Source organism: Astatotilapia calliptera, chromosome 12, assembly GCF_900246225.1.
Source record: "Astatotilapia calliptera chromosome 12, fAstCal1.2, whole genome shotgun sequence".
Classification (NCBI taxonomy): Eukaryota; Metazoa; Chordata; class Actinopteri; order Cichliformes; family Cichlidae; genus Astatotilapia; species Astatotilapia calliptera.
In genome coordinates this window covers 37,910,512-37,927,646 of record NC_039313.1, presented here as the reverse complement: position 1 = coordinate 37,927,646, position 17,135 = coordinate 37,910,512, and the positions used below count along the sequence as shown (strand labels likewise).

General features: G+C 46.3%; 1 protein-coding gene and 1 non-coding gene across 6 annotated transcripts in view; one reads left to right on the top strand and one right to left on the bottom strand.

Annotated features, from left to right (window-relative positions):
- Window positions 1-17,135, bottom strand: part of smg1 (SMG1 nonsense mediated mRNA decay associated PI3K related kinase) — a 60,669-nt gene that overhangs the window by 14,475 nt on the left and 29,059 nt on the right. For 2 of the 5 annotated variants that reach the window (XM_026186266.1, XM_026186270.1), the window contains 15 exons: window positions 16,822-16,942; window positions 16,149-16,397; window positions 12,104-12,258; window positions 11,279-11,414; window positions 9,852-9,996; window positions 9,544-9,682; window positions 8,863-9,081; window positions 8,561-8,741; window positions 5,888-6,049; window positions 5,307-5,521; window positions 5,019-5,173; window positions 3,745-3,967; window positions 1,990-2,236; window positions 448-683; window positions 95-340 (listed from right to left, as the gene is read on the bottom strand). In XM_026186266.1, the coding sequence (XP_026042051.1) occupies window positions 95-340; window positions 448-683; window positions 1,990-2,236; window positions 3,745-3,967; window positions 5,019-5,173; window positions 5,307-5,521; window positions 5,888-6,049; window positions 8,561-8,741; window positions 8,863-9,081; window positions 9,544-9,682; window positions 9,852-9,996; window positions 11,279-11,414; window positions 12,104-12,258; window positions 16,149-16,397; window positions 16,822-16,942 (2,829 nt within the window). The remainder of the gene's footprint in view (window positions 1-94; window positions 341-447; window positions 684-1,989; window positions 2,237-3,744; window positions 3,968-5,018; window positions 5,174-5,306; window positions 5,522-5,887; window positions 6,050-8,560; window positions 8,742-8,862; window positions 9,082-9,543; window positions 9,683-9,851; window positions 9,997-11,278; window positions 11,415-12,103; window positions 12,259-16,148; window positions 16,398-16,821; window positions 16,943-17,135) is intronic. The other 3 variants (XM_026186268.1, XM_026186267.1, XM_026186269.1) reach the window with 3 other exon arrangements.
- On the top strand, window positions 7,008-7,115 carry LOC113034434 (U6 spliceosomal RNA). The gene has a single exon (XR_003274178.1). It is a non-coding gene; the product is annotated as a U6 spliceosomal RNA (small nuclear RNA).

Sequence of the window (17,135 nt, the reverse complement as noted above, 5' to 3'; positions counted from 1 at the left end):
GAAACATCTGGATTACATTTCTGAGCATCTGTCCTTTTCTGAAACAGGAGACAAGGAAGAAGGTGAGAAACGCTTTGAATGCATCTCCTCGCACCTGAGTGACCCTCCACCACTCGCTCGGCGTGGTGCAAGAACACCAGAGCTCCTTGGACAGAAGGTTGGACGGCGTTGCTTCCATCAACTCTTTCAGAACCTCCTTCATAACGCTGAGAGGCCAGTCTCTCCGTGTCACATCCACACTCAGCCCCACTGCCTTTAGAGCCGGCCCAATGCGACTGTAGTACAGTTCACTGGGGCGGGGCACTGGAGGTATAGGCTGCTGTGGGAAGGAGTCCTGGGCCTGCTCAGAAAACAAAGTCACGTCACTAACCAGTAATATGGGCCCGAAACCAGAAAGCGCTCGCCGCCTGACCAGTGTTAAAGCCGTGTGTTACAGTGCAGACAAACCTCTACCTTCTGAGCCTGCTGCACAGCCTCCCTCTGCTGCCAGCGTTTGTAGAGGCCAAAGAGGGGCGTGGCACCGTCCACCCACTGGATCAGCCCTGAACGAGTTCCAAGCGGCGTGACAGAGTAGTGTCGGGCATGGAAGTGTGGTTGCTCCTGCTGATTGATCTTGGTGAACATGGTGTTGACAATTGACAAGAACTGCATGATGCGCTCATCCAAATGCAAATCCTCCAGACCTGAGAGAAACTTCAGTCACTATTTCATCACAAAGGAAACTTTGACATTTTTCCCTTTGCTTTCTACGCACAACACACAGCTCACGAGCTCAAAGGGATCATTGGCGGTTCACATAAAAGCTTTTTAATGACGACTCTGTCTTGGTAAAATGACACTGTACAAACGATTTAGTATGAACACCCACAGAAAACATTTGTGCTACTCTCAACTCACCCCCAGCTTCTGTCAGGTCTGCGTTTCTTTCTCACGTTCTGTATTTCACGTGTACGTGCTGACTCGAAAAGACTCAATCGTGGATACAAATCTGGGCGACCCCGAGTTTACACACAGATGATGTACGTTGAATGTGACGCAGGAAACAAGCAACTAGAGAGCCTAACATCGGGTCAGCGGGTCGAATGATGAAACAAACAAAATATATATGAAAATAAAAAGAATTGGATTTCTTACAGACCTTTTTATAATAACAATCACTATAATGCCAAGTGTCAAAGGTGCTCTTGGGAGGACCCTGTCTTAAAGTGCTTGGACCCCATTTGTTAAAAATAAAATTAGGCATCTGTCACGCAGGCGTGGGGACCAACTGGCAAATATATAAATCAAAGGCTGCATTACCCAACCTTTGGTTAGCACTTGTTGCTGCTGGTTGTCACTAGTTAAAATTGGCGACACCAAAAACCTTGTGGCTGCCACAGTTACGACTTATTTGCTAACTATTGACTGTTAGCAAAACAAAGTACAATAAAAACTGGAAACAGGACCTTCGCCTTCAAAGTAAAAGCTGCGCCTCACTGCTACAGGAAACACTTTTTGGTTGGAATACCATCGTCACTATTTCGCTATAACGTTGCAGATAAAAGTCTTCCATGCAAATTGTGGGTGACCATGGCAACTGCCACGTTTTGTGGAGTACCACCATCTTTATGACCAGCTTCACCTTACAACTGGCCCCACCTCCAGCAGCCAGCTGGGGAATATTCATTTGTCCTGTTTAGTCACACAGCTTGTATTCAAACTGCGTCAAACACAGATGATGTTCTCAGAAACTACAGACTCAACGGGTCGATGTGCCTCTCTCATACTTCATGTTCTAATGACTTTACTAACATTACTTTATCTGTTTCAAAGCACTCCTCTGCCCACTGAAAATCAACAAAAATGAGAAAAGCCAGGCTTCAGTTGTTCACAGAACACAACTGTCAATATTACCAACTGAATGCTAATGCAGTTTTTACGTTTCCTGTTCCCTGCAGCTTTAGAAGACTGTTTCCATCTACGACTGCTGCTGCGACCGAGTTTCCCCACCTTTAAAGAGGTACGGGTAGTTGTGTCCATCTGAGCCCAGGAAGAACAGTTTCTTTGGCTTGGTCTTGGTTGGCAGTATGGTGATGGTGTTCCCTACACTCTGTATGGTCACTGCATCTAATGCCGATGCCTCGCCAGGTAGAGCAATCTCTGTTGTAGTCATGGAAACCAGGCGGGGACTAATCTCGTCCAGATGCAGCAGATAGCTGGTTCTCTTCTGAGCACGCTGTTGCAGGCTCATCATGATCTGTCCAACACAGACAGCACATCAGTCAGGTTTGGAACAGCTACACAATATAAAACTATGGAAATATCAAGGATCCTACATCTGTGGAAGTGATGCATCTCAACATAACAGAATACATACACAGGTACATCTTCACAGGTGCTGGGGAAACAATTCCTGTGTATATTTAACACACACTGCACACAAATACACAGTTTGCTAAGGACAAAATGACACTCGGTGGATCATCAACCGTTTGAGAGCTGGATTTGAAATCACACGTAGTTGAAAGTGAAAACTGAATGTGCAGACTGAGTGGGCTCTCCTTCCAGACCTGAACCAGGACATCAGCGAGCTCGGGGGCAGTGGTGCTTTTGGCAGAGTCAGACGCACTGATGGCCCAGAGGTTCTCAGTTGGACTCAGACCTGGGGAACATCAACGCTTTCATCTTCCAGGAACGTCACAGACACAATGGCCATGTGAGCTGCACACAGTCCTGGACCAGGAGGAGACCAGGGCCCTCTGCACCAGCACCAGGTTGACAAATGGTAAATGGCCTGTATTTATATAGCGCTTTTAATAGTCCCTAAGGACCCCAAAGCGCTTTACATATCCAGTCATCCACCCATTCACACACACATTCACACACTGGTGATGGAGCTACATTGTAGCCACAGCTGCCCTGGGCAGACTGACTGAAGCGAGGCTGCCGGACACTGGCGCCACCGGCCCCTCGGACCACCACCAGTAGGCAACGGGTGAAGTGCCTTGCCCAAGGACACAACGACCGAGACTGTCCGAGCCGGGGCTCGAACCGGCAACCTTCCGATTACAAGGCGAACTCCTAACTCTTGAGCAACGATCGCCCCAAAGGCAATGAGGAAATGATTTCACTAAGCTGCAAGCAGCATACGCTGTTACCACTCTATCACAGGTGCTCCCGTCCATGAAGGGAACACTGCACCTGTGGTGGGGTCGCAAGTTCTGATGTTTCTGCTGTGAACAGATTCCACTGAAGGATGTGAGGCCATTCCACCTGATCAGAAACGGTACCTGTAGCCCACTGGTTGGTATGTCATGCTGCAGGGCTCTGGCAGTACTACTCTCAGCCCCCCTCTAACAATGGAGCAAATACCAGGCCCTGGGTTAAAACCTTTTTATTGGCCTGTTTGAGTTTCCTGGTTTAACAGTCCATCTCTTGGCTTCCACAGTCCTGAGACTTGGCTGGGAGACAAAGCAAAGCCTTCTTACGATGACATGCTGGCCCGAACGTGCAGCAGGTGGGACGACACGTCACTATCAGCAGTGACACTAATAACACAAAACCGAGCTAAAGTCAGTGAGCAGGATGAGGTAAGCAACCACCACCACTGCATTTTTAAGGGTCGTCTTGTTGTCGCCTGTTCAGTGAACCTGTTGTCACACGCTGTTCATCAGTTTCTGCTCCCATTGCTATCCCTGCAGCTTACAGAACTTGAATAATTTGAAAATAAAACCATGGTCATCACTAACACAAAGCACATCATACCTGTTTGAAGGGAAGCCAGCTACTGGCTGGATTAGCCGGGTTTACGGGGTTTCTTAGACGCTCCAGGGCAGACGTGATGGCATCACCGTAGGTCTGCTGAAACCAGGATTCATGCGGCGTCTCTGCCGGAGCTGCTGTGATGCTGCACACATGATCCAGGGCAAAAACCACGGGACGCATCAGAGCAGAGTGCTTTTCACGCATTATGGCGATCTTTTCATCCCTGCAGATCAACAAATGGTATTGGGAGATCAGACAAGCCTAGTAAGAACTTTACTTTTCATTGAACACAGAAAAATACAGATCAGCAACTGACTGGTGACTGCCAGCACCAGCCCTCAGCCTCCTGAGACCTCCCACGCTGCTCGCCCAGCGGGGTGACGACAGTACCCCAAATCAGCCTTTTACAGCTGAGGGGTAATAGCTTTTCCACAGGCTGGTTTTCATCATGTCATCGCTGAACTGTTAAACCACCAGTAACAAATGATTAAGGTTCTACAGGTTCCACAACAGATGAGACCGGGAGCATTGAAGCAACTACAGGACATGGACTGTCAATGGAGTCCAGAGTTTTAGCACAAGAGGGTGGAGTTCAGATGTTCTTACCTTTGACGTGGATGACTCAGTTAGGGAAATACGAGAGAAACGTAAAGAAAGTACAGCTTACAACTAACCAGTGCAACCATAACCTGCAAGGTCCAGTAACGACTAGTGCACATCTACAAACCGATGCGGGATGAGCGGACTAGTTGTGCACTGGTGTGTTACATCCCCATTCTTAATTCAAGGTGCTGAAGAATTCTAGGAGCGTACCATCTGTGTGATATCAACCAAGGTCTGAAAGATCGTGTTTTGGACCTGAAATGCTTCCTAAAACAGATGAAAGTCAGAAGGTTCCAGAATCTGTTTTGGGTCACGAGGAGTTAGGAAGGACGTCTAAGTGGTGTATGGTAGCAGCATTGTTCTACTCTGAACATTCAAAGTACTTTTTACTACAAGCACATGCTGACACTGAGGTGGACAGACTGGGCACCAACCTTCCAACTGGTAGAAAACCCCTCCTGAGCCACAGCCATTTGGTATTAGTGGGTCTATTTCTGGTCACTCAAGAAAGCACTTTCCATAGTGAGACCTTTGCTTATTGTTGGCTCCATGGCACCAAATGAACTGTGGGCCAGCAGCGGTTAGCTTTGATTTGAGATGTTTTTTCAAACAACGATGTACACAGAAAAAAGCAGACCCTATCCTGAGGCTAAGGTCAAAGCAAGTCTCACCTGCGCAGTGTGTTATTGTTCTGCACTCTCTTGACCTCATCCTCCAGCTGCTGGATCTTGCGTAGGACGTGCATGTGCTGCTGTTGTAACACACCTAGCCACAGTTCATCCCACAGCAACGTGACTCTGCGCAGCTCACCCACCAGCTGCTGGACCTGGTCGGCACACACAAGTCAATCATTTGAGAAAATCACATTTCTTTTAACTGAACTTTAGCTGTAGTTGATTCAAGTATAAACAGTATAGCCCCCCCCCATACAAAACGTGTAACCGCGGTCAGCCTTCTACCTGCAGCACCATGCTAGGGTTGGCTAAAGACAGCTTCTCCACAATCTTGCTGTAACAGTCCTGCATCATGGCTTGGTCTTGACTTGAACAGGTCGCCAGCTCTTCTGATGATCTGCCTTGTTCATCACTCCCAAGCTGCTCCTCTTCATCCACACCTAGGTCCTCTCCTTGTATGCTCCCCAAGAAGGTAGGCAGAGCTGACGGCAGTTTGCTCCCTGTTTGCAAAATTAACCAATCGAGAGGAGAAGTCAGAAAAACGAGCACAGGGTGTCTGATGTCAGAGACTCCCTTTCAAACCATGCAGACTTGTTTCAGAATATTAAGTGTAACCTGCCAGATCACATTTATACCACCAAAATAAAACAAATGCATCTGGAGTAACAATACATTTACTGCATTAACTGCTAAGGATTTTTTTATACAGTCTCCTATTTTTCTGACTATGTATTAGTCATTTCTTGCACATATGACTAATACCGAGTGAACAAGCAAAGTGAAATATTTGAGATATTAATGTAGAACTCTTTAAACAGCTGGAGAGAACATGGCTGCAACAAGAAAGAAAAGAAAAGTAAGCCTACCTGCATTCTGAGCTTCCCCTCCCAGGGAGAGTGAGCCTACAATGGCAGGGTAGAGGATGAGGTGTGGGGAGTCCTGGGCCACACGGCACAGCAGGCTGCATATGCTTTGTCGGATGTACGCCTCCGGATGGTTGAGACGCGAAAAAAGCTGTGGGATGATACCTGAAGACAACACGAAGAATCAGTACATGAAAAGCAACAAGTACATACTTTATGACTAGCTAAATGCTAAATGTTGAAAGTGTGGTCTTTTGGTACCCTTGGCTGACCGACATAAACAAGAGTTTACAGCAGGAGTCTCCAACTCCAGTCCTCGAGAGCTACTGTCCTGCAGCTTTTAGATGGAACGATAGGAAAATGAAATATCGCGATAGAATATGAGTAAAACGCGCATGCGCAGTGCCTTTGTTTTCATACGCACATGGCCGATTGTTGAGTGAAACAGATGAACCAGAATTGGTTTGTAAAAATGGTGCAACTTCAGTGATGTGGAACTGGTTTGGTGTTTGTCCGTCAGATACACAACAAAGCACATTTTTTTGCAGAACATGCAAGCGGCCGTCGTTATTGTCGTATTTGTCGGACTAAGATGCTCTTAAATCTGGGAGTAATCTGGGTCCTAAACTCTGTAACTTCAGGTCAAACGAACACTGCAGCATCACTGAGAGTTAAAAACTGTCTCAATTCTTTCATCTTTAATAAAACGATCAGCATTGCTGCTTTACCAGGTGAAACTATTAAGTTTAACTTCCAGACATCCATGAAAACAAAAGTTATTACATTTAACGGAGTTAGAAGCTAGCAGGAAGCTAGCGGAAGTTAGCTCGCTAGTTTCGCTAGTTACCTAAGCATGATATTGCATGTTCTGACTGAGAGATTTCTGAAAAAAATTCAAACGTACAGCTCTGCTATCACTTCCAACATAAATGAAGACAGGAAACTAAACAGCAGTGACGTTTGTAGGGTTACTGAAGTTGGGCTAGCTGGTATATAATTATGTGCTACGTGATCGCTAGCGACACAGCTATGTTAGCATAACAGTGAAGCTGGAGGACAAACACTAACACTTTTGCACTTATAAAAGTTAACGTTAAGGTTCCTCATGGTTAGAGACAAATGTGCTTGCTTTGGCAAACGCGTACGCTAAATTGGATACGATACAGAGAAGATTAGCATGGCCCCTGCGCAAGGATGACACGCAAATTCGTTAGAGACAAATGCAATCGCATGGCAGGATGCTGTAAAAGGACCAATCTTCAGTCAGGAGAACAACTGAGATAATCCATCCACAATACGAGGTTAGTCATTAATATACTGCAACAACATGGGAATAGAGCAGCTGCCAGAGAATTCAACATTAATGAATCAATGGTACAGAAGTGGAGGAAGCAAGAAGAATGAGTTTAATAAAGTTTGATTTATCTGACTGCTTTGTTTCGCTTAATGTGCCTTATAATCCCGTGCACCTTATGGTCCGAAAAATACGTACTGCACACTGCAGTTTAATGTTGCAAAGCACCTCTTTTTAACTTCAGTGGATATTATACATGGTTATGCTCAGGATATGTCAGCCCATTTCTACTGGAAATGCCTTTTGGTTAAACTTTCAGCAAGGAATTTGCATTTGTACTGTTACATTTTTATAAAGCTTTAATGTACATAAAAACCAGCTTCTTGTTTAAGTGAAAATAAATGATAGGTTGTCTTTTTGCGCTAGTAATGTTGTGGAGTTGTATTTTGTCTCGCATCAATTATATCGTCAGTTATATCGTTATCGCAAATTTTCAAATATATATCGTGATAAATATTTTTGGCCATATCGCCCTGCTCTAGATCCCTACTCCAACAGCTAAATCAGATGGTTGGATCTCCTCTTCAGCAGCCATCCAGTTTGGCAAACACCTGATAACAAGCCATTCATTTGATTCAGGCGTGTCAGAACAAGGATGCTTCTAAAAGCTGCAGCACGGTAGCTCTCGAGGACTGGGGCTGGACACCGCTGATTTACAGCACGGACCAAACATTCCCAGGTCTGCTCTAGAGTTCGGAGCTTGACCACAGAGATATTCTCATGTCCTTATTACTCGCAGAGTAACACTAACCTATCACTGTGGCTGTTTTTATTCATTACATTATGTAAACCAGGCATCACTGGACAGAACATCAGTAACCTTTCAGCAGTCACTTGGTACCCTGGAGCCAACAGAGCACAGACTGCCCCCTGACCACATGAACAGCACACATTTCCACTAACTTAATTTCTCTTCTTCCCCCAGTGAACTCTGTGGATCAGACACCCTGTGCTTGTTTGCCAGTTCTGGCCGGGTTGGGAGACACGGTCAGAGACTTCAGGGCAAGAGACAGACCCCTGAGGGCATCAGGCTCTGAGGACCAGTGGCCTTCACATCATGATGAAGGTGTTTGTTACAAACGGACAAGACTGTTTGTCCACTGTGTTTGTTTTCATCTTCACATGCTCTTCTTTTCCATCTCATCTGCCCCTCACTGCCATCAATTTCCATCAGGGAATCGAGAGGTTTTCACTCCAGTGTTGGGAGCTCTTAATGTATGTAAGCTTCAACTATGAGTGAAAAACCCATCTATTATATCCATCACACACACACACACACACACACACACACACACACACAGTAAACCTGCATTAGGACATACCCCTCCAGGGTGCCGTAGGAGTCGAAGCTAAGCCTAGCTCAAGCCCCTCTCTCAGTTCACCGGCATGCTTCACCAGAAGACGCAGGAGACGCAGCGTTGCCATGACAATTACGTCATCATTGCTCTGCTTGCTGCTGTGATATGAAAGCAGCACTTTGGGGTCATCTTCATCTACAGGGACCTAAAACCAAACACACACACAGAGTGAGGGAGTGAACCAAGCGCTGCACTTACATCTATGTCATGATCTTCACATGGCAGTCACTGTTTCACAGTCATCAGCTTTAGGAACTCAGCCTCACGTGTCCAGCATTGAGCTTGAGGAAGGTGAAATAGGCCTGGCAGGAGATGCGGTAGAGACCAAAGATACGGTCCACGACCAGTCTCCAAACTCGGATCAGACCATCTGTAACCTGCTGGCTGGCCTCCCCCAGCCAAGGGCACGAACTGGTGAGCTGCCGCCAAATCACGTCCACCATGTCATCCTCATCATCTTCCTGCTGCAGAGCCATTTCCTCATCCTGACATAAAGCAGAACATCAGGGTTGACACAGGCTGCAGAAAAGAATCCAAGAATATACAAACAATGACTGTTGAAAACACCAAGCGTGCACTGAATACAAGCTCGAACACAACAAAGCATGTGAGAAGAGTCCGGACAGAGGTCAGAAACATCAAAACACAGCAGTACAAGCCACAATGTGTAAGACGTCCCTGTTCAAGTACGTATACCTGTGCATGAGATCAGATCACTACATATGCCAGCAGCAGCCTACAGGAGCTGATGGCACCTCTGACAGACATGTACTGACCAAGCCTGTTACTGAAGTGTACTACGCAACTGCCATCGCCTCTTCAAGCAGCGAGCACAACTGCAGAAACTGACGCAAGGTCCACACGCCTCAGGCAGCAGCTGGTGTCCTCGCAGCGCTACTACGCCCAGTGTACTATATGTACGTGCTATCAGCTGTTCAGGACTTTACCTGGATACCAGTAGGTCGACACATGGCCTGTCCCAGAATACTGAAGATCATGTCCTTGTCTTCTTCACTTGTTGTTGCTGGCAGCAGCTCCTCTATCTCCTTCTTTTCCCCAGGAAGAAGAGGCAGTCCCTCCCCTTGGCTGAAGAGGAGAAGCTCCATTAAAAGTAATGTTTCCACTGTGTTGTTGGGCCACCGAAGACATTACGCAGACCAGTAGAGCATACACAACAGTCTGTGTGTGTGTGTGTGTGTGTCTGTGTGTGTGTGTGTGTGTGTGTGTGTGTGTGTGTGTGTGTGTGTCCACTAACCTGGCATTATCGACTACCTTCCTGCCCCAGCGGTAAGCCCAGCTGGCCAGGGCTGCCCAGGACTTTGCCACATCTGGAGCCAGACTGGTGGACAACTGATACAGCTGACCCAACACGAAGTCTGGCTCTCCAACACCCACATTGACTGTACAGGGAAGAACATTAACATCAAACACTTTAGAGGGTTGTGGATATTTCAGTATTCATCTGCAGGTACATGGTGTCTCATCATTTTGAGTAATTTGTCCTCCTGAGCCTGGGAAGCATGTTTAACTTCTAGTTATCTGGGATTAGTTGGACTGGAGAAAGAAAGTGTAACAAAACGATTCAGTGTTTTTTAGTTTAAAGATCTTAAGTGTTCATCATGTGCAGAAAAGCCAACATGTACTGCCGACATAAGAGGACAGAGTGTCAGGTTAATATGGACGTACACCTGTCAAAAGTTCAGACACACCGTCTCATTTAATGGTTTTTGTTATTTTCATGAGTAAGTAACATTTATTTCTATAGCACTTTTTAAAACAGGAAGTTGTTTCAAAGTGCTTCACATGGGAATAGAAAACATAAGACATTGTAGATTCTCACTGAAGCCATCAAAACTATGAATGAACACGTGGAAATATGTAGTGAACAAAAACGTGGGAAATAACTCCAAACATGTTTGATATTTCAGATTCTTTGCTTTGCTCTCTCGGCGTCTCCATGAGCTTCATGAGGTCGTCTCCTGAAATGGTTTCCAACAGTCTGGAAGGAGTTCAGAGATGCTGAGCACTTGTTGGTCCTTTGCCTTCACTCTGCGCTCCATCTCATCCCAAACCATCTCCACTGAGGTCAGGTGACTGTGGAGGCCAGGCTGTCTGGTCAGCACTGCATCACTCTCCTTCTTGGTCAGATAGCCCTGACACAGCCCGGAGGTGTGTTTGGGGTCATCGTCCTGTTGGAATTTAAACGATGGGATGGCGTGTGTCTGCAGGATGGTAGCCATGCTGGTTCAGTTTGCCTTCAATTTTGAATGAATCCCCAACAGTGTCACCACCACTGAACCCTGACAGGCACAGCTGTGAGCTGAAACCATGTCAGGTGACTACATCATGAAGCTCACTGAGAGCAGGGTTTGCAGCTCTGCCAACAAAGCAAACAGTGGCTACTAAAATATATTTATTAAGTTTTTCTTTGTCACATAACTCCATATATGCTGCTTCATATATTTGATGTCTTCAGTGTAGAAAGTCGTAACAATAAAGAAAAACCATTAAATGAGGAGGCGTGTCCACACTTGAGTGGTAGTATAGTAGACTGGGAAATTAAAGTGGTACATCCCAACTCTGCATTATTGAGAAGTCATTGATTTAGAGTTAAGAGGGGGACAATCAACATTACTGCAGCCCAGAGAAGTCCTGTGTGAATACATCAGGTTCCAATGGTACCTGAAATCTCAGCAGTGACTGATGGGATGGCCTGATCCTCCAGGGGCAGCTCCAGCAGAGCAGCAATGTTCCTGCTCAGAGCCGACATGCTGCCCAGAGCGCTGCATGCGTTCACTGCTGCAGATTTCTTTACCACCTACAAAAACATTAACAGCCTGAAAGCATGCATTTTAAAGATATATCCAAACAATCACATCTGCTATATTAGACATATTTTATTCTTTTCTAAAATGTGTCGAAGATGCTTCAAGAAGTCCTTTACCCTATTTTTTATGTTTTGGTTAAATATCTTTAACAGGACAATAAAGAAGGGGGGTCAGCACATGGCTCCATGGTGGATTACAACCTGGGCTTTTCACTTTCCTTATGGTATATGCAGCACCTGTCCACCCCAGCAACATAATCCGATCGCCTGCACCAACACTGAACACAATCTTCAGAATGCTGGAGATGGAGTGCACTTTGTGGGCTGAATAAAGTGATCAGGGAAGCTGGCTCTGCAGCAACCTGGACACGTCAGAAGCTTCTGGTGGAGAAGACAATCAGCACCACCACAAGCTGTGCGTCTGCATATCTGGCTGTTTAACACAGACCTGGGTCAGCTTTCACTTACTTAGAGTTGAGTAACAGAGGAAATGTTGCTTCTCTTAACCAGGACAAATATCAGCTGAGCCAAAGCAGGTTAGAGGGTTAGGTCCCATCATTGGTCCGATTCTTACATTTAATGTTCTTGTGTTCTATTAACTTCACTGTACTGCTTTCACGTTAGGCACAGCTCTTTGCATACGTGATTATCATTACCAAATATTCCAAAAAGCAGTAAACCTGTTTGAGCTGAGGCGTCATGTCCTTCCAGTCGGCCAGCAACCATTTGCAGAGTGTCAGCAGCGAGCGGCAGGCGGCGCCTTCATTCTTCCCCAAATGGCAATAAGACAGAGCAGCTTTGCTCAGCATCTCCATGGCTGTCAGTGACTGACCTGCTGAGAAACAACCACTTAGAAAACAGAGCCTCAGGACCCTCATCAATGCTCTGCACATACACCTGGGTTTTTGTAAAATAGGGTTGGATTAGGATCTCTGGTTTCAGTGGCATTACTGCTAAACAGCTCGACAGGGACTTGAAGGGAGAAACTTCCATATTTGTTTTATAAGATGTCAAACTGTGTGTGCTTTTTAAATTATTCTGCTAAGTGGACTCACAGCATCTGTCGTAACTACAGTGCCACTGTCTGTTTTTCTGATGTATTGATAACTAATTAATGATTTATTATTTTTAATTATTCATCATTTACCATCATTATCATTATTATTGCTTCCAGCTGCTGGCAGCAAGGACAGAGGAAGGCTGGCAGACCCCAGGTCAGGTCTGCCAGGCTTTCTTCAGCAAAGAGAACCAGCTGATGACTGACTCAGAGCGCACACACGAGCAAACTCATCTCTGTAAAATTCAACTGGAGGAAAGGCGTTTAATATAAATGCTATTCAAAGTAGCTGTGCATCATTTTACATTCATGAGAAGGTTATGAGTAATTTCTTCTCTCTAACTGAGAGCAGCAAACTCTTTTTCCAGGCTACATGATGGTCTTCTAAATTAGTGAGACTCAATTTTCTATCCAGCTTCCAAGTTATCTGCTTTTTAAGGCGTGCATCTGAGAATTATACCACGGAGGCAAGCACTTTTTCAGAGGAGCTACAGGGTCCAGAGCCGTACACAGTGAAGATGGAAGGGAAGTTAGAAAACTATCCTTGATGCAAAAAGACTTTAGGTTGAGATGCACACCCGTGTGGAGCATGCATAGGTTCATCGCATGCTCAGGCTGCCTTGAGATCCACTCATGATCGTATCCACTGCGTGGCTTGTCCACACAAACTGCTCCACAGTCGGGTAGCTCACCAGGCTAACCTGTCAGGTGGCTGCTGCAGAGCAAGGCGAAATGGAGATACCTGAGGATCTGGCTGCAACACCAGGCGTGAGCTGGGCAGATGAGACCCACAGACCATCACTACCACTTTCCTGTTGCTGGAGCCACATGGAGGATGTGAGGGTTTCTCCCCTGCTGGAGTTCATATGGGAGGAGATGCTACAAGAACAGGGAGGAGGTTTTAACGAGAATGAAGAGGAGTCGGCCGACTCACAGTTCCTGCTGCCTGACAACAAGGAGGTGGACTCCAACTCCCTGGCTAGCATCAGCTGGGCTGCAAAGCACTCAGCTACCAGCTAGGTTGATAAACCTGCAATGGCGTCTCCCCTGGATTTCAACATGCAAGATATGTGTAAGCACGCAGCTTACATTCCTCCATGCAGATCTTCTCGAGAGCAGTGATGTTTTGGGGCTGTCGCCGAGCAACACGGACTTTCAACTCCCGCCACAGATTTTCTATGGGGTTGAGGTCTGGAGACTGGCTAGGCCACTCCAGGACTTTCAAATGCTTCTTACGGAGCCACTCCTTTGTTGCCCGGGCGGTGTGTTGTGGATCATTGTCATATTGGAAGACCCAGCCTCGTTTCATCTTCAAAGTTCTCACTGATGGAAGGAGGTTTTGGCTCAAAATCTCACGATACATGGCCCCATTCATTCTGTCCTTAACACGGATCAGTCGTCCTGTCCCCTTGGCAGAAAAACAGCCCCATAGCATGATGTTTCCACCCCCATGCTTCACAGTAGGTATGGTGTTCTTGGGATGCAACTCAGTATTCTTCTTCCTCCAAACACGACGAGTTGAGTTTATACCAAAAAGTTCTACTTTGGTTTCATCTGACCACATGACATTCTCCCAATCCTCTGCTGTATCATCCATGTGCTCTCTGGCAAACTTCAGACAGGCCTGGACATGCACTGGCTTCAGCAGCGGAACACGTCTGGCACTGCGGGATTTGATTCCCTGCCGTTGTAGTGTGTTACTGATGGTGACCTTTGTTACTTTGGTCCCAGCTCTCTGCAGGTCATTCACCAGGTCCCCCCGTGTGGTTCTGGGATCTTTGCTCACCGTTCTCATGATCATTTTGACCCCACGGGATGAGATCTTGCGTGGAGCCCCAGATGGAGGGAGATTATCAGTGGTCTTGTATGTCTTCCATTTTCTGATGATTGCTCCCACAGTTGATTTTTTCACACCAAGCTGCTTGCCTATTGTAGATTCACTCTTCCCAGTCTGGTGCAGGTCTACAATACTTTTCCTGGTGTCCTTCGAAAGCTCTTTGGTCTTGGCCATGGCGGCGTTTGGAGTCTGACTGTTTGAGGCTGTGGACAGGTGTCTTTTATACAGATGATGAGTTCAAACAGGTGCCATTCATACAAAATCAGTCCATCTATCATTTACCCAAAGTCGTCTTCATCTTCATAGCCCCGTCCCTCCCCTGGAAGGAAGGCCGCTTCCTTACTGATAAGTGCTACAAAGCAGCTGCTCTGTCAACGAGGCACGTCCTCCACGTCCTCTGCCTCCACAAATTAGTGGCTACTGGGAGAGCCACAGGCCTGGTGATTCTCCAGGAGCAGGCACGCTGGCTCAGGCTCACCAACCTCACAACTAAGGAAAAAGAGGAACTCCTTGTCAAGGAGTTCCTTGTTGACAAGATCAATGTCTCCGGTGCAGTCGTCAGAAGAACAGATAAAGAGATGGAGATGAGATGTGAGGAGAAAAGAGAGATGCTGGCTTTGAAACTGTGGCACCGTTTCAGGATCCCTAAAGTAGATAAGGTGCAGGGGCTCTCAAGAATCCACGGGCTGGGAAGCAGTCTTTGGGTGGATGTTACCATAGCCACCCGAGGGAAACCGATGCAAAGTTTTCCGTGTTGTTTTACAAGCACTTCTTCATGCACTCTGTATTAAAACTGTGCCGTTACGTGCATCCAGGCAGTTTGCCCACAGCGCTGTCACATTTTGTAAAACACATGAAAACATTAAACACGCTGAAAAACAGAGCAATGCTGTCGGCTATTACACAGCCCGCAGAGTCGCGTTTCCATGGCTGTGACCATGCAGACACCTCGCTCACGTCTCATGGAGGTAACGGGCCACCGGGACAGCATGTCTTACACACTTGACCACAAGAGGGCACCAACATGCTATCTGTGGCAAAGTGGTCAGAGGAAATACAAATGCCTGCTTGGTCAAGCGTGTAGGAGAGAAGCTCTCAAGAGCATCAGTCGTGCATTCAGTTCTCCCAGAACATACGAAGATCAATGTGCGGCTTAATCCCCGCATAGAACCGGCGCCTTTTAGCCGCCATCTTTCGTCTCAGAGGAACAACAGCAGCTGGATACCTTGTGTCCAGTCTGTGCATTTATATGGACAGGACCTGGAGTTTTAGGTTGTCTGAGTAACCCTCTATAAATAAAGTGAGGGTATACTACACATCAGTGAATGATCACTGAATAATTCTTGAAAAATGAAATTTGTCATAAACTGCTGCAGAAACAGTTTTTACTAAATGAAAAGTGATGCAGACACAGAGTCAGCTGCCATCCTGATATCACAGCTCAGTAAACTGTCTCTGATGTGCGCTCCACATTTCTACCTTCACCTCAGAGTGAACACGCAGACGACCGAACGAAATCAGCTGTTCAGGAACCAAAACCTCAGTTTATTTTTAAGCACAAAGTTAGGCCAAGGTGCTGCTTGGACCCAGATCTCCCAGCTGTTTGCCCTTTCTAAATAATCACCTCACTGATTACAGTCAGGATTTTTCATCATATTACAGTGATTTTAATTGTTTTGTTGGGTCTTCCTGGGTTTGGAGTGTGTGTGTGTGTGTGTGTGTGTGTGTGTGTGTGTGTGTGTGTGTGTGTGTGTGTGTGTGTTCGAGGTGAACAGGTCCTTTTTTCCCATCCAATGGAGTGTAAGGTAGAGTAATGAAGATGTTCCCTCACCTGCAGTTCTTAGGACTTTGGCTTTTTCTATCTCCACCTCTGGTCCCCATTTCTCCCCCAGGGTGCCTTCAAGATTAAGACGCCTGAAGGCCTTGCACAGGTGCTCTTCCTGCTCTTCTTCTTGTGTTTGTGTGTCACTGAACTGTCTGAGCAGGCGAGATGCCAGTGTAATGTTGCCTTTTTTACGGGCAAATTTGACAGCAGTCAGACAAAGCTCCATTAGGTGGCTATCGGTGGAGGAAGAGTAACCTAAGCAAGAATGAGGAGAAATGTTAGAGGTTTACATGGACAAATACATCCAGCATGTTTCCACGGCCCTTTGTCTATGCAGCACAGTGATCACGTTCAGCCCAGCAAAAAGTACGTCTGCAGCACAAAGCTGGATTTGGGACTTTGTAAAGTAAGGTCAGGTCCAACCAACTTCTTCTCCAATCCAAGCTCAGGCTATTTTGGGGACGAGCTGAGGTACCAGCTGGACAGCCTGACCGATCATCCAACCACTGTACCGCCTGGGTTAACCCTCAGAGATACAAAGTGGCTTCATTTCTTTCTTGGAAGAATTGCTCTGACAATTTATGAAGCACGCATAAATTGTTTTTTTCTTCTTCGATGCTGCTGAAACAAAACTGAGGTGTGATTAATTCTCTCAGAAACAACAGGACTCAATGGTTACCCTTAAGTTTGTGGAGGAGTTGTCTCTGAAATGTGCTGTATCTGAGGGCATGAAGGAACAGCTGGGCATCCTGCTGCTTACAAGAGTTGAGAGCCTCACTGCACAGAGGAATCACGCAGTCCTGTGAAGAACAAAGGGTGAAGATAAGCCACGTTTCTTTAAACTGGACAATTACAGTTCAAGCTGGTGCTCATTGCAGCTGCTTCGTCTGAAGTTAAAGCTAGAAACCTAGAAAGTGTGTGTGTGTGTGTGTGTGTGTGTGTGCGCGCGCCAAACTGACACTAAACAACTGTAAAGTCGTTTTTGATGCAAAT